Source organism: Dendropsophus ebraccatus, chromosome 9 (genome assembly GCF_027789765.1).
Source record: "Dendropsophus ebraccatus isolate aDenEbr1 chromosome 9, aDenEbr1.pat, whole genome shotgun sequence".
In the NCBI taxonomy this organism is placed as follows: domain Eukaryota; kingdom Metazoa; phylum Chordata; class Amphibia; order Anura; family Hylidae; genus Dendropsophus; species Dendropsophus ebraccatus.
In genome coordinates, this window is record NC_091462.1 from 39353982 (window position 1) to 39378959 (window position 24978).

At 41.1% G+C, this 24978-nt stretch overlaps 1 protein-coding gene across 1 annotated transcript in view; it reads right to left on the minus strand.

Annotated features, from left to right (window-relative positions):
* Positions 1–221: 221 nt before the first annotated feature.
* The window catches only part of CWC22 (CWC22 spliceosome associated protein homolog), a 59282-nt gene continuing 34525 nt past the window's right edge, over positions 222–24978 (minus strand). The window contains exons 14-19 of the mRNA XM_069985185.1: positions 17920–17997; positions 14556–14708; positions 11613–11740; positions 10404–10505; positions 10136–10314; positions 222–738 (exon numbers count right to left, since the gene is read on the minus strand). Coding sequence (XP_069841286.1) covers positions 509–738; positions 10136–10314; positions 10404–10505; positions 11613–11740; positions 14556–14708; positions 17920–17997 — 870 coding nt within the window. The 3' untranslated portion in view covers positions 222–508. The remainder of the gene's footprint in view (positions 739–10135; positions 10315–10403; positions 10506–11612; positions 11741–14555; positions 14709–17919; positions 17998–24978) is intronic.

Below are 24978 nucleotides of genomic sequence, written 5' to 3' on the forward strand. Positions count from 1 at the left end.
AGCTGATATATTTTTTATATTTATTGTGTTAAGGTTCATTAGTTTATGCAAGTTTTTACCTAAAGGGATACTCCGATCCACAAGTTTCCCCAAACAGGCCTTATCCACAGGAAGCACAGTATAATAGGCCCAGCATATTTTTCAAGAAAATGTTTTTTCTACAATGAATATCAGTGAACACAGTAATCTAAAGTTAAAGAAAAAAAAAAAAAAAAAAAAGATTTTATAAAAGATTACTTTTAATAGACATGAAAAATAAGGTTCCAAAACATAAAAACAGATTTCACGTCACAGCTGCTAAAATACAGCTTTTATTTGGCTTTACTGTCCATTAATACAGCTGATAGGAAAGTTCCTGGGGTCTCCAGCTGAATAGCGACTTTAGGGGCAGATGATTCTACAACTTAAAAAAGATGAAGCAGTTGCGAACCGCTTGTTAAATGTTACTTCCTCACATACACAACCTTTATGTCACAAGAGGTGTTAAAAAAAAAATGTAAATAAAAGATCATCTCCGAGAGCTTCTTGAATGTGAAGAGTGTTTGGAGCTCTTGTCGGACCTGCTGGATTGTCTATCGTCATGTCGGTCTTTGTGACGTTTCTTTTCTCTTTGCCTCTCTTCAGAACCTTCTTTTCTCGAACTTGTCTTCCTTGTTTTTTCTTTACTTTTCTCTTTTTGTGAGGTCTTCTCTTTACCTCTGCCCTTTTTTGATGTCTTTTTCCTTCTTCTTGAAGAGTCTGAATGGGAAGAAAAAGGTAGACAGTAGTAATTAGCTGACAATGACATGCCAGATGGTCCTGGCCAAACAGTCATGTTCAAATGTGCTACTAATCATTCAGAAAAATACTAGCCAAATATCTAATTATCCAATCAGCTAGCAACTCTAATGGGCTGACTGAATATTATAACAATTATTTCTGGCATACAAAAGTTATACATTTTATGTACAAGTCTCACCTGTGTTGAAACTTAACTTTTGTTTTGTTTTCACAACAACAAAGAAAGGTTAAAGAGAATGTAGCCATCTATCTATCTTTTTTATTTTGATGATTACAACCAGATACTGAAACTTTCTGTCACTATTACACAGGGAGATATCTGCCTGATTTTGTTTAGTTTTTGGTCTAGTGTACAAAATATAAATGGAAAATAGAAAATTAGAAACCTCACCATAAACCATAAAAAAGAGGTACGTCTAACACCATTACTGTAAATTTGGGTTACAGTATATTTGGGTTATAGGGGTAGTCCAGTAAAACAGTGTTTCTTTCAAATCAACTAGTGCCAGTGATGTGTAATTTACTTCTATTAAAAATATGCAGTTCTTCCTGTACTTATCAAGTGCTGTATGTCCTGCAGGAAGTGGTGTATTGTTTCCAGTCTGACAGTGCTCTCTGCTGCTACCCCTGTTCCTGGCAGGAACTGTCCAGAGCAGAAGTAAATCCCCACAGAAACCATCTCCTGCTCTCCAGATTGGAAAGAGCACACCACTTTCTGCAGGGCATACAGCAGCTGATCCTGGGCTTGAGATTTTTTAATAGAAGGAAATCACAAATCTCTGACACATTCTGGTACCAGCTGGTGCTCAAGAAGTCTTGTGTGCACAGAATAGCAGCCGTGCATAGGACTCCCTAAACACTGCATGGTTGCCTCACCACCTATATGTTCCTTTAAGTTTCTACCCAAATCAGATGCAAGTTCTTGCAAAAGGTAGCAGGTAAGCTGATACTTTAAACAAAAACTGTATATATTAAAGTAAAACCCAAACAGAAGTTCCCAGGGCAAAATACTTAGAAAACAATAAAACTAAAACATATGACAAGTAAAAATATTGGGTTTCCAATATCTTTTACCAGATGGATCATTTAAAATGCTATGCAGAAAGGAAAGCCTTTGTGCCACTGTATTGAACAGAGAATGGCACATTGTCTACCCATACCAGCTAAGCGATAGCAAACAAACATGAAAGGGCTGACACAAATAAGCACCCACATTCACACTCCACAAAGCCTGAATCCCTTCAATTCCAGGTACCTGGTGTATAAATAGATGCAATTGTCCCAACCTAGGAGAGTGACAGAAGTCCATTTGCATACACAGTAGCGTAACTGACCAGAAGGCTTACATTATAAATTGTATACATTCTTTATCAACATGGGAACATTTGCTGGCTCTAGGCAAGATTCCATGTGTAAAAACGACAACAACAATGGTTTTTCAATCATTATCACTACATACATAAAGAGGCCTGCAACCATGCCCTTAAACAGCAGGAGATTTCTGGCAAGCCTTAACGGCTAATTCGCTGTGTAATGTGGCACGGCGTAGCCTAGAGTTCCTCCACAGAGGGTCATATCATTCTGCAAAGTCATCACATCCTGCAGCACATTACTGTGCACCACTGGTTACAACTGGGAAGGGCTGTCCTCATACACAGCTGAAAGTAGTTTCACATATTTAGAGTAAAAATTATAAAGCTCTAAATGCAATAATAATAAAAAAAAAAGTATCACACCGGCAATATAACTATGTCTATGCTATCGTAAAGGTTAACACACAGTCTAGAGACTAGTCATCTACCAGAGCTAATATCTAACCAATAAGCTCTGACTATTTGCAGGGGTACTATAACACTGTGTCAGCCTTTTCTAACTCAATGTATATAAACACTAATCTGAACTCTGTTCTTCAGGCATACATCCTTAATATCACTCCTGCCGTCCAGGAGCAGAATTCTGCCTAAGGGTATGATTGATGGCTTTCTCAGACGTCAAAATGTTGACCGGTTATATCATCCTACACATACTAAAATGCACATTAATCTTCCAGGATGGGAAGGAAACAATTGCTTTAGGAAAACAGTATCAGTAATAAATTATGAAATGCATGCATTAAAAGGGTGGCATGTCCCTAGGTTATGCCACCAACATCCGATCGGCAAGGGGCTAAAGACAGTCCCTCTCCCACGCTTTGCTGACCCGCTGGATATTAGCTATCACTCTTGTGACCCCAATCGGAAAGGTAATATTTAAGATATTAGTTGTTCAACTTTTTATAAAGTACTCTTTCCTTAACAGCAAAGGATAAATAAAAAAAGGAGAAAAAAAAAAAGAAAGAAAAAGTAGAGAGCTTTTAGCATTGTGCCTGTTCCACTTACTGCTTGTTGCCAACATATTCAGCTGCTCTGTACAAACATTGCCATCACCTGCCTTCACATTAGGGCCCTATTCCACGGGACGATTATCGTTCGGATAATCGTTAAATCATTCGAAACGAAGCAACAATCGTTCGATTGAATAGCAGTTAATGATTAAACGTTGAATGATAAATCATTGATCACTTAAGACCTGGACCTATTTTTATTGTTGCTCGTTCGCAAATTGTTCGCATGGAATAAGACTTTGTTCGGTCGTTCGGTTCGGTAACGATCATCGTTCCGTGTAAATGGGTGAACGATTTCAGGTCGTTCGTAATAGCGGTCGTTTGTGATCGTTTATCGTTAACGATTATTCGAGCAATAAATTGTCCCTTGGAATAGGGCCCTTAGTCTCCAATGAGGATTACAATTTATTATACCTATCTTTAACAACGCCAATAGCCATGTAGGAATACAAACATCTAAGATGCGATTTCCAGCACTGGAGTCACCCTCTTAGCGGACTATAGATCACCTGTATTCTTGTTTGAACATTTAAGATGTATTGCTGTCTCATTATTCACGAAAAATGACCACCCTGGAGCAATATTACAGAGCTTTATCATTACATCGTAAAGCTGCCATCAGATGTAAAGCAGCATATGGATTTTCAGACCAACAAGAATTCAGAATCCCATCGACATAAATATTTATACAGGCGAATGTGCGGATGTGAAGCCAGTAAATACGGAATATGATAATATTCCCTTCAAAGTTAAACTATTGTCATCCGAGGCAAGCAGTTATCTGGATTAGTCTTTGGCGCTCATTTTTCGACAATGCAGACATTCTGCACCCCCCCACTTACCACTGCAGTATATTATCATTAAGGAGCCTTGTGTCTACTGCAGCACCGATGTTATAAATCAAATTAATCTCAGATCAGCAAGATCCCCTAAATACAGAAGTTCATGCTGTTTTATCATCTGCTCTCTAAACAATCTGTATAAAAGCCATGGTGATCTATGAATTAGACTGAGGAAGCACTTTCCAAAATTACCAGTGCTGCTAATAGCAATTGTATGCTGCGGAATAGGGGGAAAACAAAACTATTTTAGCATAGACCGATGGCAAAGTGCAAACTGCAGCATTTCTACTGTTTGCAAAAGACTCATGACTGCCAATATGGCTTACAGGACACGTGGTCTATTATGGGGAAGAACTACACTGCTTAGGTGTGATCTGCAATGCAAAGTGCAACAATAATCTCATCTTAAGGACCCTATTACTCCGAGTGATTATCAGTCTAACAGAGCTAGCCACCTGCCGCTAAGCAAGCAAAAGCTTGTCTGACAGCTGATCACTTAGGGGGACATTTATCAAGACTGGCGTACTCTGACGGTATTAAATGAAGCCCGTCCCCTTTACCCAGCCAGATTTACTAAGAGGCACACTCCTCCTAAATGATGGCAGCAAAGGGCCCCATGAATGATCTATTGATAGTTTCTATGGCCCTACCTTATTATAGTCAAGTCTTGTATTAGCCAAAAGGATGTAGAAAGAAAGGGTCCTTCTGCGCAGGCCGTTATTCAGACACACACTTTATTGGTCCTTACAAATAACGCATTTCAAAGTAATTAGACTTCATCAAATTAATAGGACAGCTTGCTGTCCTATTATTCTGAAGAAGTCTGATGACTTTGAAATGCGTTATTTGTAAGGACCAATAAAGTGTGTGTCTGAATAACGGCCTGCGCAGAAGGACCCTTTCTTTCTACATCCTTTTGGCTATTTATCTCGGACCCTCGAGTAGTGTGCGGTGTCATACTTCTGCCGAGGCTGGTTATTACGGATTTACGCTATTAATGGTTAATGTGGCTATACACAACCTACCCATGTGAGCAGTCTCCTGGAATATTCCCTTTGTGGGGTATTGAAGCTTATCACCCTATAAGGCGCTCTGCCTTTTTTCTTTTTGTTTTGTTGAAGTCTTGTATAAGGCACACTTACCAAGTGGAGTTTTAAGAGATCAATTAAATGGTCATGAAGACAACCACTTGACAGTCAAGGGGGCAGGACAGCAGCAGCTGTCACATGGTTCACAGTTTAGAACACTTATTTGCATACTGTACAACTAAACTAAGATCACCAACAGCTAATCAATATTGGGTGTATGTACCCATGGATGGACGATGGCTGTCAAATCCGATAAGGAAACAGGTATTCTCAAAATGGATATTACGACAGAGATCAGATCTTATAGCTGCGGTACGCTGCAGCTGACCATACTTCTGCCCTGCAGTAGCTAACCACGTAAGGAATGAACAGGATAGGTTACTGACACCTTTCCACTATCACTTGCAGGGGAAGCCCAGAATTTGGTCACCATATTTACAGAACCCCTTTACATATTTTCGTTTTCCCCTCTAGTTGTTTAATGATGTTGGTAATGACCTGTTACCTTTATTATGTGGGTTAGGGTTAGTTGATACAGTGATAGCCAAAGAAGAAGGGTTTCTGGGTTTTTTTTTTTAACTACTTTTAAAAAAGTAAAAAACTTGGGGCAGGGCCAATTGGACACAGTATGTGTCAGATAAACCACTATCACCACTGGGGTATGAAGAGCAGCTTTAGAGTTAGCTGGTCAGTGAGTACAGCTGTCATCTGCATACTACGGAGCAGCCATAGCTCCTGAGCCTGCTTCATACTTCCCCAATGCACTTGTGCTGCACAAGTATGGCAGAATGTATTCACGGGTGAAACAATAGCTCACAATGCTCTGTCTGTATGTACGTACTTTTCATTTGTCAGTGTTTATCCAAATACTCCTAAGAGGGGAATTCAATTGGGGAATCCAACTACATGAGTGTATATTCTGACATATGAAGAGCAGCATTAATGATTGTTCCTTGTTCGGTTCACCGCAGCATGCACTATTGGTAGCTAATACACCTAAAATTATTCCTGTATACGTAGCAAATTTCATTCCATAACATGAGATGGTTGCATGTAATATATACAGATTTCAACTGTGGCATGACTGCGTACCTGCAATATTTAGCTCATGAAACAGAAGCGGCAAAACGTGGAAACAAATATTTACCAATCAAATCTGAATTTTGGCCAAGGCTGGTGTAATTACTTCTTGAAATGTGCCAATCTGGGTAATGAATATCCCAGCACATTCAGGTACACAATAACACGCCTGCAGTGCACAATGTACAGATGTTGTGTGGAGAACAGAAAACAAAGTTGTTCGGCTCCTGCTATATTTTAATGTAGCGCGGACGTTTCCTCCAAGAACATTACTTTTGCAACTAATTATTTCCCCGAGCTTAATGAGCTGGAAGTGAACTCCGGGGAAAGTTATCGCGGCGTGGACCTAATAGATAAGTCAGAGCGGCAGAAATAAACAACGCTACTTAAGGGAAAGCGTTCATATCTTTATTTCCGAGCTTAAAGAGAAGCTCCAGAATTATATTCTATAAGTGCAGTCATACAAAGCAGATGAAGCAACACTAACTAAAAAGATTGTTGCCATATTGTGATAATAATGAACACAAAAAAGGTGTGGCTTAAAGTTCTGCAATTCAATGCAAAATCTAGGCCTGGGTAATGTGTTGTTTTCCAACGTGCATTGCTTTACAGTAAGCTCCTCATACTGTAGATCAGAAAAAGCACTGTGTAGACATTGAGCCAGCAGATTTCAGCTCTATATCTCTGGAAATAACATGACTGATGGGCAGCAGTATCAGTACTTAGTCAGCGTTATAAATCACTGACCGCAAACTGCTGCCTGCCAGATCATAATCCGCCAATTCACACATAATTCACCACAATAACCTACAAATTCCTTCTTCCTCTCTACCTGTGCACATAATACCACCGGCTCCAATAACTTTTTTCTTTTCTCATTTAGACCCAGGATAGTGACCACGTAACTTTAGAACATGTTAAATAGGGTAGAGCCTGGTTAGAGACAGAGCACACGAGACAAGTCACCTCATTACACTTTGCCTTTGGCATGAAATCGAGAAGTGGAGAGGATGTAAAGGGCACTGGCGTGGCAGATAAAATAAAACGCTACAATCATTAGACTTCAGTGCGATCATTTATGACCTACAAAGAGGTGTCTGAAGCAAAGAATGAGCCAAGCCACACACCTCGTGCCAGCATTTCCTCCACCAGGATTTCCCAAGAGATAATGAGGTGCTTAGAAGAGGAGATGAGGGCGAGCTGAGGCTGGATCTACTGCATAACAAGGGCTGGGATCATGTCTAGTAAGATATTATTTTGGTCTGTTTTGCTAATGTCCCACGTAAATTTTACATTTATTTTTGCAGGACTGTCCAATAATCCTGAATATTTCATAACCAGGCACCTATAAATTGATCATAAAGAATTTGTGTCATCTGATATTGCTAAGTGTTAGTGCATATTGTAGGCTAATGTTCCGTCTACGATTAGTGAACATTCAGCATATACAGAGAATATATTTATAACCTATAAAGGGAAAAAGGAGCAATCTAGCAGAAGTGTTCCTAAGCTCAGCACTTACCACTCGATACAAGCCAGCTATAAAACAATGTTTTCTTAAAAGTGTAAAATATAGTTATTTACAGGATCGAAGCATCTATCAAAAAACTGTGCCATCTAGCAAACAAAAGAAAATTAGATGGTGCTCACCGAATCTTCGTGCTTTTTTATTCCAAGTAAAAAGCAGGATACATGGCAGCTTGCTGGGATGCCAGAACACACAGACAGGTTAAAGCCGTTTCACACACACCTGCGTCTGCCAGCACCCAGACAGCTGTAACCTGTCTGGGTGCTGGCGTGTCCGCAAGCTGCCATGTATCCTGCTTTTTACATAGAATAAAGAAGCACAAAGATTCGGTGAGTGCTGTCTCATTTTGTTTGCTATACTGTGGATCTGATGTCCCCAAAAAACAAAACACCGCCACGTGCCAACACTGCTGTGGTCCGTTGTCCTGGTGATGTCTATGGGAGTTTGAGTGCAGTGTCCACTGCTGTCCCTTCCTATTTCAAATGGTGCTGTCTGCCTTGAAAGCAGCATGATCAGGTTCCGTTTAAATCCCAGCTTCCTTTGAGCTTATGAGTCAGGAGGGAGGTCCTACTCAGTGACTGACTGCTTTATTAATAAGCACCGAACAGTCCTGGTAACTAGACTGGACAAGTTAGACCAACAAATAAATAAAGCACAGATAGGTCCCTAATAACTCTAAAACGTAACTTTTATTTATATGCTAAAAGCACAAATAACAAAACTCAAACCTTGTGAGAAAAAAAACCCTCCACCATCTAAAACCAGGCATATAAAGCCCCAAAAGAGTATTGCATGCCACATATAAGTAAGTACACACTTTAGATGTTAACAATGTCAAATAAGGCATATAGTATGTACCACCATGCAGGGCCGATAATCACGGCACAGTTGATTAACCGTATACACTTGGGAGCACCTGACCCTAAGGGTCCCTATTGGGTGCACCACAACTAACCCTGCTCGCTCAGAAACTGTCGGAGTTATCGCCCTAGAAAGGGTGGTCCCTGCCCCGTACTAATCTACACCACTATCCCTACACTACCCCTACCTACACTCCCGACACCGTGTTTCATACAGATAATCATCAGGGGAGTATAACACCTTAATGGGGTAAGGAACAAGTATATATTGTACCTCTAACCGCACACGAATATTGCGGCGGTACTTAGAACGAGGCGTCCTGAGAGTGCTCAGAGACGCTAACTCACGTGGACCTCGGGTTGTCCATAGCATGCGGGCTAAAGCGTATGGCTCGCTTTATCAGCATAAGGAGGGAAGGCCATACAATCACTAAGCTAAATCACTTACTAAGGGCCCTATTCCACCGGACGATTACCGTTCATATTATCGTTAAATCGTTCGAATCTAAACGATAATCGTTCGGTTGAAATGCAGTTAACGATTAACGACCAAACGAGAAATCATTGAACGCTTTATAAGACCTGGACCTATTTTTATCGTTGCTCGTTTGCAAAACATTCGCAAATCGTTTGCATTGAATAAGACATCGTTCGGTCGTTCGCAGTAGATACGAACACTATAGCGAAGAAATAGCAAAGAAAAAAAACGATTGCAAATACGATCATAAGTAACGATTATCGTTCCATGGAAATGAGTGAACGTTTTCAGGTCTTTCACAATAGCGGTCGTTTGAGATCGTTAATTGTTAACGATTATGCAAACGATAATTGTCCGGTGGAATAGGGCCCTAAGACCTATGAAAACTAGGATTTACATAAGTAAATTCAAAGATAAATTGGATCCCTTTATATACCTTAATTTGTCTGTCTAGCAGAGGTGCTTCGGTCACATGTATGTGACAGCTGAGCTAAGCGATTTGTTTTGGTGTTCCATGCACAGTGTACAGTGACATGACTGGGGTGCCACCTGGGGTTATGCAGTAGCAGGGCCAGATGGAAGGGCAAGCAAAGCGGTATTTATATTTTGGCCCCCAATTCCCTGCCATATTCTAGCACAAGGCTGGAAAACCCTTTAAAAAGTTATTGATAAAGTTTGATTTTACTCTGATGCATTTTTTTGATCATATTCCGATATTTGTTTTTATTATACATTACTTATTATGCATATACTTATCTTTCAGGAAACTCTGCAGACAAGCACATAACATATATTCAGTCAAAGTTCATCAGAGCAGACGGTAATAGTAAACGGCCCAAAAGACTAAACAGAGCATGTGGACAGGGGTGGTTCACTTGGGACAACCCTACTAAATTAATTACAGTTTTTACATAGTGCCTCAAGCTGTCCCTGTCTATGAATATGTCTTGTCTCTTTAGAAAGGAATCTTCTTTGTACTACTGACTGAGTTCTCCTTTATAAAACTTGTCACATAATTATAACAAACAGCTCTAGAACCTGCTACAGCCTGTAGGTGAACAAGAAATTACTATACTACTAAAAACCATATAAGCACCTGAGTCACTGCTGGAGCTGGACGACTCGCTGTCACTGGAGCTGGATTCACTGCTGGAGTCAGAGGAGGCCTCTGATGAGGAGGATGAGGACTCGGAAGAGGAGTCTGATGATTCTACATTCTGCTTCTGGGTCATGATCATTTTTGGTGCATTCTTCAGGTGCTCACGTAGTTCATCCCTGCATTGCCAAATAAAATAGATATTTATTAAAAGAATAATTAGGTTATTACCTACAAGGTTATAAGAGGAATTCAAATTCAGTCTTACGTTAAGCCTCCAAGGCCAATAGACGTGAAAAAGTTGATTGCAAAGCGAGTATTTTTTGGATTGTCCATAGGCAGTAATCCTTCAAAGAAAGGCTGGAGGGTCCTGGACAAAAGAGAACAAACAATAATTCAATTATATTCATAATTATATAATTCTTATCTTGATGGAAAAAAAAAATACAACCAGTTGTATCCAGAGCAGACACAGACTGGACAGGTGATAAATGGTGTTGGGGTCCAATTGCTGTGCTTGGCTATTTCCTTCAGTGCCATAAACTTTGAATAGAATAGCAGGGCTCAAGCGTGACCACCATTCCATATAAACTACTCCTAAGCTCAGCCAGGTGACTGGGATAAATGTGGACCAAACACCACAATTTAAAATTTTTAATCAATAGGTGTCCCACCAACCTAGCATTTATCACCTATTAAGCAATGGGTAATAAATGGAGATGAGTGAACCGGGTTCGGGTTCGAGTCGATCCGAACCCGAACGTACAGTATTTGATTAGCGGGGGCTGCTGAAGCTCTAAGGTTGTCTGGAAAACATGGCCAATGACTATATCCATGTTTTCCACATAGCCTTAGGGCTTTATCCAACTTCAGCAGTAACCGGCAATCAAATGCCGAAAGTTCGGGTTCGGATCGACTAGAGCATGCTCGAGGTTCACTCATCTCTAGTAATAAATTCTTAAACCTAGACAGCCCCTTCAATTGGTTCTAGTAAGCTTGCACCTTGAAATGTGAAGTCTATTTAAAACAAAAATGGCTGTCAATAACTGATCGTTGGGGTGCTGGCATCTGGCTTTGCACAGCAGTAGCTCCATACATTGTATAGTAGTAGAATTAGGTTACTCTACAGCAACACCAATTAAAGTGAATGGGACAACCAATCACAGCTCAGCTTTCAGATCTGGTGAAATGAAAGAGGAGCTGTGATTGGTTGCTGCGGGCAGTTTACACCAGTCTATATTTTACACCCTTTGATAAATCTGGGCCACTGTTTAATTCTGGCAACCACTGATTAGCTACTGATGGCCTGTGCTGTGGAAAAACCCTTTAAAAGAGTACTTCCCACTGACAATGTTATCCACTATGCATGGCATCATTTAAAGCTTACTTACCTTACAATTTAATATAGGAGGTACCAGGATTTACACTGAAAGCTATTATTCTGGATAAAAAAGGTAAACAAATCAGAAATACTTACACATCCTTCAGTCTGGCGTTGAGCTTTGGAAGCCCCATATATTCACACAGTTCCTGGAAGAATATTTTCACAAATATTCTACTAGATGACGTTGTGGTTTCCTCGCTAAGATTTATGCACTCAAGGACCTGCAATACAAAATGTTCCAACATAAGGGATAACCAAACACAATGAAGATCGGAGAGCAGCACTTTAACAATATTATGCAAAAGGATTTTACTTAAAAATATGTTAAGAATTTAAGCTTTGAACACCACAATGAGTATGGCCAGATACAGGACAATACTTACTGCCTAACTTTTACAGTATGGAAAATCTTGCTTGATATCTTTCAGTAACAAATGAAGTAAAGGAGGAAAAAAAGATATAAAATCTATAGTTGGAGCTGATGCAATAATCAGCAAAGAATTATTTTCGGCCTGGAATAATGTACTGTAAAATATTTATAGCAAAAGATTATCTGGTTACAATTAGAGGTCAAAAGAAAAACAGCACCAAAGAGATCATCAATCCGCTAAAAGGAAAGTCTCCAAATGAGTAAAGTGAACAGCGTAGGTACACCTTCACGGCCTGGGATAGCCCAGCTAAGAGACTGCTTGGTCCAAGGGTAAACCTAGTGCAGGCTGGTGACTGATGTAGCAGTACATAGGCGTGCAAAGGACTAATACTGAAATTATACTGTAGTAGAGGGCAACATAAAAGGGCACCATGTACAGAAATGGTTTATATATAAGTACTGGTCACTGCAAGGCATCCACAACCGTTCTCTTGCTAAGGTTCTGCGACGAGGTGAAAAGGCATAATCACAGGGCCTTAAAGGGAACCAATCACCTCAAAAATGCATATAAAGCTAAGTACATGTGCTGTTAGACCACAGAGCACACTTCCCACACATGTTTTTATAGTCTCCTTGCCTCCCCCGTGTAAGCCACAAAGTCACTTTATAAAACTGGCGCCCTGTATGCAAATTACCTGAGGTAGTCATCGGGGCGGATAGCAGGTAGTCACGGTCTGCTGGGCGTCTCCTATCGTCCTGGGCGTTCTTCCGCTTTAATCACGCCTCTGTGGCCGTGATTCAAATTGCCCAGTAGCTGTGACGTCACTCGAGAGCGCTACGTTGTGACGCCGCCGTGCATGCGCAGTACAGCCGCTTCCATTCCGGCGGTACTGCGCCTGTGCAGAATAGCCTCGAACTCAGTGTGAGCCGGAGTTCGAGGCTATTCTGCACAGGCGCAGTACCGCCGGAATGGAAGTGGCGGTACTGCGCATGTGCGGCGGCGTCACAGCGTAGGCGCGCCGACGTCGGGCACGGCGCGCTCCCGAGTGACGTCACAGCTACGGTGCAATTTGAATCACGCCCACAGGCGTGATTAAAGCGGAAGAACGCCCAGGACGATAGGAGACGCCCAGCAGACCGTGACTACCTGCTATCCGCACACCGCCCCGATGACTACCTCAGGTAATTTGCATACAGGGCGCCAGTTTTATAAAGTGACTTTGTAGCTTACACAGGGGAGGCAAGGAGGCTATGAAAACATGTGTGGGAAGTGTGCTGTGTGGTCTAACAGCACATGTACTTAGCTTTATATGCATTTTTGAGGTGATTGGTTCCCTTTAAGCGGACATGATTTGGCAGCTTGCACTTACCATCAAGTCTCCGAAGCATTTTATTTAAATCTGGTAAAAACAACCTCAAGTATCATATGACTGCATTGCCTAAAGCAATGTACATGTGGCGAGCCTCAATAGCCGTTCTGGATGATGAGAGTGTCACTTAACTATCCACTAGTTAACTTTACTGTGTTAGGGCCAGTTCCCACTGAGCAAATTCGGCTAAATTCTGCGACGGAGCTGTACACCACGGAATCCCGCCTGCCTCAGTGTCAAACAGTGTGTCTATTGGAGGGCCTGCGACATGTCGATTCTTGAGCGGAGAAGAGCCGAATTTGCTCGGTGTGAACTGGCCCTAACCTTTCTAAGACTTAACAGGATTTGTGGTCAGTTAAAACCATTATTTTTGTATTATTTTGTAGCCTTGGATAGCTTGATTCTAATTTTGTTGCTACAAATCCCCACCCCTACCCCCTTTTCCAAAAATAGGGATTTAACCATTTGGCTGACTATGTGCATTTTTCTCAAAACAGTCAAGTGGGTGTCAACTTTTTTTCAAAAAGGGGTGGGAATGCTAAGCTAAGGGGGTATTAGCCTGGTTTATCCCCTAACCACGCCCACACACAATATATAATAGCTGTTCAATGTTACCAATGTTGCAGTGACATCGGGCAGCTACTGGAAATTGCATGCAATAATCGTCATAGGCATTCATCCCCTCTGGCCTAAGGGGGTATACTTTAGAAACGACAGGAGGAAGAAAGTGAGGCTCTGTGGAACAGAATAGGTAGGACCTTTCTATTTAAATTTTTTATGCAGCCGAGAGGTACTAGTATCAGCCATAGGTGTGAGGTGCAGCACTCTTTTTCTTCCCTGAACCACCTTTCTATTTAAATGTATGTCTTGCTTATGCACTGAAATAGTAACTGCATTCATAGAAATACATGTGTTTCCAGCATATGTCAGAAGATTTTACTTGTACATATGATACAAAATAAGAAAAGCAGTTTGGGATGGTCAGAAACGTGAATTCATAGATTAATGCTGCGTTCTGAGCAAGACTATTGATTTTAAGACTGAACAATACCTGTAATATTCTCCTAAAAAGCTCTATCTGAACAGTTAGCTGCAGAACAGACTTCTAATAATTGCTCTCCCTGCATAGAGTGGATTGTAGCCAGTAAGCAGGAACAATATAGTATGTGGTATGTGACAAAAGACATCCACATGCACATAAGTACAATAAATGCATTTAATAATAAAATAAACCTGAAACGGCAACCTAATGAAAAGCCAAAATAAAACCAGCAGAGCCATCTAGTAGTCACTTACACTCCAAGGAATAGAGTCTGTGTACAGGAGATGGGCAAACATCTTTGCAACATTTCTCAGTTTGTTCGTTTCCAGTCGGTGAATAGTCTCATACTGCTCTCTGAAAATGTTTTCAAAGGACTCCATGTATTCTTTCTTCAACAAACAGAAACGCTAGAGGAAAAAGTAAAATGGTCTCAATTATACAGGAGACAAAAAAGAAAAAAAAAAACAACAATGGAATCTCTTAGAGACATATTAAAACCATTAAACCTAAGCCTGCTGCCTTAACTCTGTGCCACTCCTCCCTGGGTGCCAGGAAAAGTTGCATCCAGTCCTGGGAAACTTCTCAGGGAGGAATCGCACGGAGTAGTAATGAGTTAAAAGGCAGCAGAATGCAGAGATAAAGTGATTTGCTTTGTTATTACTGTAAAATGTGTTAATCTCAAAAACCTTTGCATAAACATACCCAAAACCTTTGCATAAACATGTATGAATGATGTGATCAGCAGGGCTGTATTAACAGCTGCTGCTGCCCTAGGCACTAAACCTGAAGACGCCCCATCTTCACGCACCTATTGGCGATACCAGACCTGACCAATACCACCATACCCCCACCCCCCTGGAAAAGACACCTGATTTACTGGCAAGTCTAAACGGGAGGAAGGAAACTAAAAAAATAAAAAACAAAAAAATTAGTTTTTTCTGTCCCGCTGCTCCTTGGTGCTGCCCCCCTGCAAGGTGCTGCCCTAGGCACCGGACCACGGGTGCTTAATGGTAAATACGGCCCTGGTGATCAGCTGCTATATTCATAGCCTAGTTTCCGTTTATTGGTTTTCTAGTTTTACATTTAAAGAGAACCTATCACCTAAAACTCACTGTACCTATTATCAAAAGTTCATCTTTCCTTAAGTCTATGAAGATACAGACTGCCTTTTGCAGTCTGTATCTTATGCTTTACCCAATCCTCTTTTTCGGTGCAGGAAGGCCGGGCGCCGCCATCGTGATGAGGTCACTTGCGTTCCACCACTGGAAAGGCAAGTGACGTTATCAAGATGGTGGCGCCGGCCTTGTTGCACCGAACAAGAGGATTAGGTAAAATATAAGATACAGACTGCAAAGGCAGTCTGTATTTCCATAAATAGACAAAATGAAGATACAGTTATAAACTATATTAGAACACCAAAACTTGGTCTAAATCAAAGAAAATATATATAGGGTCCACCTCACTTTATAGTCCTATAATAACCCCATAAATAATCCACAAAAAAATATTTTATAAATCAACGTTAATTTTTATTAAATCACAACAACCCGTAGTCCCATAAAAAACATATACACAGACAAGTTAAAAACAGAAGGAGTCAGGACAAGGATTGTATATATATATATATATATATATATATATATATATATATATATATATATATATATATATATATATATATATATACATACATACATGATCAATCAAAAAGTTCTATAGTATGCCACAATTCTCCCAAATGATTATAACAGTATACACACTATACATAGCAGTATCAGCGTATTGCACTTGCTGAAATTATCATAATTGTATATTGCACTAAACGCGGCCGTAAAAATAATTAATTGTATTTACAAATATTAATAAAATTATAATTTACATGTAATTAGGGAAAAGAAAAAAAAAAATTTCGTCCATGATTGGTTCTCTTTAAGTAGAGATGTCAATCACATGCATACTTGGATGCGAATTAGCTCTATTTAGTGGGGCCAACACTTATACACCCGCACACAGGCTATGCAACAAGGAATGCATATAGTCTGTGTCAAGTCAAAACAATGCTCTTCCCACAATAATGCACATCCCTATGATCTTTCCCACAATAAGGATTTGACATCTGCATCTAAAGTGGAAAGCAGAATTTAAAGAAGTTTTCATATAGGATACATTCACAAAAAATACTCCATGTGAACAAGGCTTTATACTTTATAATTACGATTCTGTACCTCGAGGCAGTCTGCCATTATACTCCCTTTAATACTTTCTGGGTATAAGGAGGAAGATACTGCCTTAATTTCCTTAGTCAAGGACATATTTTTTGCTCTTACAAATGTCTAGCCACAAATTAAGATAATCAGACCTCACTTAACGGGCCCATCATTACACAATGCTGCCCTGTTTAAGGACAGACTAATATAGGAAAGACCTGTCAGCAATAAGTAACAGCTTGCCTTGTATACACGAGGTTACATAGCAGCCATCAATCACTTCTAATAGGGCTAGGGAGCGCGCTCCATATATGACTATGAGCTCAGTGTATCCTTTGATTGCTTTGATTACACAAATGGCGCAATATTGTTTTGAATGGGCAGTGGGGGCCTAAGGGTGGACTTGTCCAATTAATATAGCATAGAATAGTAGAGTATATTGACATATCTGTTTTAAATGGATTATCCAGCAGTAGAAAACATGGCGATTTTATTCCAGAGACAACACGACTCAAGTTTGGGTGGGGGTTTGAAACTCCGTTTAAATGAAGTTAATGGAGCTTAAAGGAGAGGTCTGAGCACAGGCTTTTTTTTTGCTGGGTAGGAGGTGGGTGAGCAAAACAACATGCACTTACCTCCTTGGCTCAAGCGCCGGGGTCCGCTGTACTCTGCTCCGATCCCCGACCACTTCTTGGTCTAGAGAGGGGACTTGGGATGTGACATTCCAAGCCTGCCTAGCCAGTGGGCTTGACACATCACATCCTCGGTCCCACTAAGACCTAGAAGCGGCTGGAGATTGGGAACCGGAGCGTAGTACAGCGGACTCATGTGCAGGAGCTGGGGAGATAAGTGCATCTTGTTTTGTCCACCATCTCCTCCCCGGCTGTTTTGGGAAAAAAAAACAAAAAAAAACATAAGTTTCAGGGGGCTATAACTACAGGGGGGTAATACGACCAGCCCAGTGCGAGAGAGATCAGAAATAAATACAAAATGTATTGTAGTAGCAACAGTAGTAATAATAATCAAATTTATTCAAATTGACCTAAACAGCTTTGGGCTCAACCAGCTAAGACAATTCTAGAAAGCATACTACCAACACTTTGTGATAATAATAATAATAATGATAATAATAATGATGATGATAATAATAATGATAATAATGATAATAATAATGATAATAATAATAATAATAATAATAATAAATCAAATGTAAAAATAGGGGTTTAGCTCTCATGCATGTGGGACATTACTGACCTCTTTATGCCTCAAATTTCATACTAAGTATGGTATTCCCTATAGATGCTTGTTTCTAGAGGAGAATACATCATCTCTGGCATACAGCACCACAAACAGCTTTGGTTAGTTGACCAGTGAAACTAAATGGGTTAAGGTGACAAGAAAAATGACTTACCCCGGCAAGCAAACCAAAAAACTTCTCGTAGGTTCTCTGCTGAGCGCAGCAATCCAGGATCATGTTGCAAAGTTCTTTCTGTTTAAAAATAAAATTGAAATATTCAGTAAGCAGATTTTCTTTCCACAGCTGCAGCACAATAGACTGTAAGCTAAATGTGCAGAGAGGCATTTCCCATTTGTTTTACTTCTTAAGTAACTGTAATGAATACAATAAAATATGATTGCACTAGAGGTTTGTGCATAGCAGCGATATACTGATGACAATGCACTCCGATCCTTTTAATATTATACATGACATTATATTTGGAGAGCAATTCAGCATTAATAAATACAATAAGCAAAGCACGTGTTCTAAAAGGGACATTAAGCAGGAAAGTGACAGCCATAAAAAAGTCAGAAGTAACTACAGTGGTGTGCAATGCTGACTGTGTGCCAATGGACACTGCTGTCTCAGAGCCAGGGTCAGATTATAAATGTGTAACAAATAAATGGGTTTAGTTAAAAAAGAAAAAAAGTTGCTGAAGACAAAGAAGCTGCATCTCTGCATCTTACAGTGACTCTGTACCCACTATCTCCCCTTCCCACCACCACCAAAAAAAGAAAAAAAAAAAAAAAACAGTTATACCTTTGGATAGCTGCTTCTAATCTGAGATCTGTGCTGGGGTCCGTTCGGCAGGTGATGCAGTTATTGTCCTAAAACAACTTTTAAACTTGCAGCCCTGTGTCAAATTGGTGTGGCCTAGAGTGTCTGTGCCCTAGGCTTACACTGTCTATCCATCCTCTTCATTATTGGGAATGCCCCAGGCAGGATTTATTTAGTCTAAACACTGCACATGGACTTAACGATCCAGCCCATGTGCAGTGTTCTTACAGGTGATGATTAGGAGAAATCCTGCCTAGGGAATTGCACATAAACTCTAAGCCACGCCAATTTAACACAGTGCTGCAAGTTTAAAAGTTGTTTTTTAGGATTATAACTGCATCAAACCTGCCAAACTGACCCATGACAGATCTAGGATTAAAGGCAGGTATCTGATGATGATCTGTAGTGCAGAGAAACGGTCACACAGTCTCTCTGCTGCCCCTTCTGGCCAGAATCTGTCGAGAATCACTGCTAGAGAACATCCTAAAACAAGCTTGATGCCATTTTTCAGCTTTTCTTCAGCTCTACTACACGCCAAGGCACCTGTATACGGAAATTGACAAGCCTGTTTAAGGAGGTTCACTATAAGTTAGTCCCGACATGGCCAGAGGGGGCAGTACAGAGACCATTTCTCTGTATTTCTGCGCTAGAGACAGTAAAGCAGCACAGAGCTGACAGAAATCATTTAATGAAGATTAATTACAAAGTTTGAAATAGTCATTTTTATTCTCTGGACTTCTCCCATTAATTTTACGGCTGTGATTGACCTTTCCTGTTTAACATATGGGCAGATAAGTTGCATCACTGCAAAAGCTGTGTAAGCAGCTCACAGGAGGGTCTTGAGTGGAGGGATATACATCCCTGTGACATCCTTACGCCTTCATGGGTCGCCTTCATGGGACAAGCGCTTCTTCATCAACATTATAAGGCACCCCTATGTGTACGCTTTATGACTGCATCACTTCCTTATTACACCACACTGTGACCTTTACGTTTCCTTGATCTAATTTGTTTGAATTTGGAAGCAAATCTGACGCCTTGCCCTAAAGGTATTTTTCATTCCTTGGATTTACATTATGTAATTTATTACTACACATGGAGAAAAAAACTAAATCTGGAATCTACATCTAGATCAACATTTTAAGCCAATTGTCACACTTAATTCTGTAAGGATGTTAGTCTGCAGCCTTACTCACCGAGGAAGAAATTACCACAATCAAACCCCGCTTACACAGAATGATTCCAAACAGATATGCAGCCTGCAGGGTATTATTATAAAAAGCCAATGAATTGCGTCTTGTACAACACTATGAAACATGGTTTGATGGTAATGAAGTCCGCTGCAGTAGCAAAAGAAATTAATTCTGAACCTAAATGTGCAACAAAAGCTCTCGTCCCTTGTGGTTTTTAGCAATTAACTATTTTAACAGTTTAATTAAATATGCCAAATCTTAGAGGTAATTTGAGAAGTTTGAAGGCATTTAAATGCTGTGATGTTTGATGTTTTTTTAACCTACAGGGGTTAACGGTTGTTGGCTAATAGCTGCTTTTAATTTTTTGTTAATGAAAAGAAATCCAATAAGATAAGAACATAATATAGAATGACATACAGAAATTTATATGCTCTATATAAATATATATTTATGTTGATACTTATGCATATCCATATCTAAATTATGGGAGGAATTGACCACTTGCCTCTTTTCTACAGCCGTTCTTATGTTTGAAAGTAATGAACTTAAAAGCAAGCTATTTATCAAAGACAGCTGCTGTATGCCCTGCAGGAAGTGGTGTATTCTTTCCAGTCTGACAATGCTCCCTGCTGCGACCTCTGTCCCTGTCAGGAACAGTTCAGAGAAGGAAAGGTTTTCTATAGGCATTTGCTACTGAACAGTTATTGACATGGACAAAGGTGGCAGCAAAGAGCGCTGTGTTAGACTGGAAAGAATACACCACTTCCTGCAGGACATACAGCAGCGGATAAGTACTGGAAGACATGAGATTTTTATACAGAAAGTAGTAATTGCAAATTACTTTTCCACACCAGCAGATTCGAAAATATTTTATTTTCATCCGGTGAACCCCTTTAAATAGGCTTTTTCGAGAAACAAAAGCTTGAGTTCCTTTGTTGACTGTACGTGTACTCAGGGTAAAAATCTGTGATACTTAAAAAATCTAATAGTAAAAAAAAAAAGTTTGCCATTTACGAACATGAATAAATAAATAATGGATGGAATCTATTTCTTTAAATCAAGCAGCAAAATGCTCATTGACTGGTGATCACACAGAAGTCAGTACAATTTGGAGGCCATCTGTGCCGCTGTAGAAAAAAAAAATTGGAATCTTTTCATAGACAGATGTCTACGTCCATAAAACAGACGAGCAAGATCCAACCTTGTTTATTGTCCCTAAAAAGTCAGGTGGCAATCAAGCATTTACCATTCATGAGATAAGCATGCAGACTGTACACTAACCAGTTATGCAGAAGAACTAACAGTAGTAGAAAAAGGGAACAAACCCAAATTTTTTTTTTTGGCATTAAAAAAAAAAACTACTTTCCTGTAATTAAAAAAAATAGTAAAAATTTGCTACAACACAAGTGCAAACAATCAGAATACCAAATGATCGGGCATTAGAGATGAGTGGACTTACAGTATTTATGAAGCACGCTTAGCTCAGGGGTCAGCTTATTAGAATGCCTTTGAATTCTTTGCCACTACTCCCTAGGTGCCTGGAAAAGCTGGATCCAGTCCTGAGGAAACTTCTCTATACTTGTTCTTTCAAGGGGTTTAGGGGATTTTCTGGGGGAAATGTATATTTTTACTATGTGCCTCCCGTACACTAAATCAATAAGACAAGATACTTCCCTCCACTGCTACCAATTTATGCTCCTGCATCGTCCTTCTAGTTCCCGGTGACATCCCGCTCTGTGCTCAGCCAATTAGAGTACAGCGGATATCATCATACTGTCTGTCACAGTTGAAGCGTACATACAATAACAATACCACATGTCTCCATTTTTTGTAGGTGCAAAATTGGCAGTGTATCAAATACTTATTTTTCTCACTGTATGCTTCCCCTTACATTCAGGAAACAAGTAATTAAGCCCTTTAAGACCAAGCCCATTGATGCACAGATGTCCGGGTCAAATTAATGCGATGTTCCTCCCCGCCTTCTAAGAGCAATAGCGCTCTTATTTTTCCACCTACAGGGCTGGCTGGGGGGGGTCATTTTTTGTGCCATGATCTTTAGTTTTTACTAATATCATATTGGTGTAACATATAAATATTGATTGCTTTTTATTTTATTTTTTTCTGATATATAATCTATATCATAAAAATGAAAGTCTGTCTGTCTGTCCTGTATACATTTCCAAACGCCTGAACCGTTTGACCCCAAATTTGGCCCACAGATACATTGGGTGCCCGGGAAGGTTAGAGCGAAGGTCCCGCCAGATGTACAGGAGGGGAGGGGGAGGGGAAAGAGCGCCCCATAGAGATGAATGAGAAAATCTCCACACTGCACACACAGGTGATATAATTAGCGCTGCAGCTTCCAGCAGTAATGGCAGTTGGAAGTCTTAGCAACCAATAGGATTACTACTTTCATTTTCACAGGGAGCTGGAATCTGATTGGTTGCTAGGGCCAGCTGCCTCACAACAGATCCACAGAAATAAATACAGTAAGGGTGCCTTCACACCAACCGGATCCGTAGCGGATTTCACGTATGACACTACATACTCGCAGAGAGATTAACATCCCGATGCAAGTATGTTTATTAACCCCCTTGGCGGCCGGTTTATTTCTAATCTACAATTTACATAAACAGTGCAGAACTGTCGGGGTATATAGCGTATAAAGGGATATATAGGGCTCCTGGCGATTTCACCTAACCTTGGAACAAATCTAATTAAAGGAGTACTCCAGGCACCCCCTGTAAAATCTAAACTCCTCACACACTGGGGGATGGTTTCTGGCTTCCTCTCTGTCACATTTCTTCCCACTCTGGCTGCTCTAGCTGCCCCCTGCACTGTTCTCTGTTCCTGCTGATTACATCTCCAACTTCCTGTTTGGACCATTGTCTGTGTGCTGCATATTCCTACAGTCCCCATCATGCCTTGTTTCCCTGGCCTGCCTCTGTATACCTCTCACCTCCTCCTCCCACCCACAAACATGCCCACAACCCCGCCCTCCATCCCTAGCTCCTCTATTCCCTGCCTCCCTCCTTTTTTTTATTACACTTTTTAACATGCAATGAACAGTTTGCATGTACTGATCTTTGCTATGCCATAGCATAGCATAGATCAGTGTTATCGGCGATCTATGCATAGAGCCTGCCTGAGAACAGACTATGCATGGATGGCACATCCGACAGGACGAAGGTAAGAGGCTTACCCCCGCTAGTTGGTACAAGCGATCGGGATCCAGATCACTCAGTAACAGAAGCTTGTCCTGTCACTGAGTACCTTAAACGTCGCGATCACTATAGATCTCAGCATTTAAAGGGTTAATGAGGCAGCTGCCTCTCATTATCCTCAGCTCCCAGGACACTGATGTGTGCGGGGCCGCTCTGACTGCAGCGGTCCTGCACACATCAAACCCCTTCACAGTCAGGAACGTATATTTATATTCCTACTGCACGGGGTATGTGCAGTAGGAACGTATATATAAACAGACTGCTGACGTGAAGGGGTTAATTGTACAAAGGGCACCATAGTTTTTAGGTAAGACTGCAATGCTGCAGGTCAGGACTGGAGTGGTGCACAGGAACGGAAAAAACTGACTTTGTAAGCTATGTTTTGTCTGCTTCATTTGGCGGGAAGCTAACTAGCATTACTATGTCATTGATGTTAATGCGAGTGCCGCCTGCTTTGCTTGAATGAAGCCAAAAGAAACAGAGACCCCAACTAAGAATATATCCTCTGACATGCCTCAATGACAAGTCCCTTAAGCACTTGGCCTGATCAGCTTCAGCTTCTTCTCTACTGCATGCTCAAGCCAGGACAGGAAAAAACAAACAAGCAAATAGCCATTTGGGAGAGATAACCCACACATGAATATACTACCTACTTGATATATACATAACAATTAAAGGGGTATTCCCCAAAAAATTTTTATTGCATTAATACGTTCCCCAACCGTAGCTTTCCATCTTTCCTATATCAATTTATTATAGATTCTGCACAGTTTTGCTGTTATCTTGATGCACTCACCCCCACGGATTGCATAGAATCATCAAAGCTCAGTCCAACCCGACAAAGCCCAGTCCAACCCTGCTCCTGGCCCGCACCCTCCGAGACGGCATCACGTGTTCTCCCTCTCTTCAATGGGCTGGGTTAGCGCTTCTAACTCAGTCCAATGAAGAGAGGGAGGACAGTGAGACGCTGACAGCTGCAGCTACTGATCAGTGTCTCCCGACTCTCCCCCCCCCCCCTCCTGAGCTCAACTGTGGCCCCTGATGTTGCCCCCCCCCCCCGTGGGTAAGTTCGGGGGGGGGGGGGGGGGGTGCAGTGAGTAAGCCCTGGGGAGTGCGGGTAGCCGCGGGTGAGTCCCGCACACCTCCAGCACATGGGCATTGTCTCCCCTGGGGGGGGGGGGGGGGGCGCGAGTCGGGAGACACTGATCAGTAGCAGCAACTGTCAATGGCCTCCCAGCCCCTGGAACTCACCGGCGGCAAAACGTCGACCACCCCCCCCCCCCCCCCCCCCCCCGGCACAGTGAAGGTGTGTGGTGTCCACGGCTGCACACTAGGCAGTATGTTTAGTTTCGGTAACACTTGGGCTGGCGGCTGACCTGCGGCCCCCCCATAACTCCTCTCTGCTTAACACACAATCCACTCTGCTATGCAACTCACTCAACTCTGCTACATCATGGACCAATCAGGCATAAGCAATGCATGATGGGAGATGTAGTTTTCCGGCCGACGCCATAACTTGTAACTATGGAATGGAAGCAGCTAGAAAGACGGGAGATGGCTCAAAATTCTCAGGGGGGCTTGGTGAGTAAGACCAGCTAGGTTTGGGAGCATATTTTTTTAGGTATCGGGGGGAATACCCCTTTAAAAGCAGGTACTGAAACACACATGTTGTATGATCAAAATGGACGATTTCTCGCTCGTTGTTTGATCGTTCGCTGTGTTTATACATACGATTATCGTTCGAATTCGATCATTATCATGCAAATTAGCACGATAATCGTTCCGTCTAAACGCAGCATAATAGGGCCCACAGCCTGCCCAAGTGCTCTTTATCTAGTGGCTAGCAGTCAAATGGGGTAGGTAGATGGAAGTCGGCCGAGAGACATTGATAGTAAGGACATGGGACTTGCTTGGGCTCTGATAAATGGCCCCTGGGCACTTGAGCCATGTTTGTATATTTAAAAAAATAAAAAAATAATTTTTTTTTATCTGGCCAC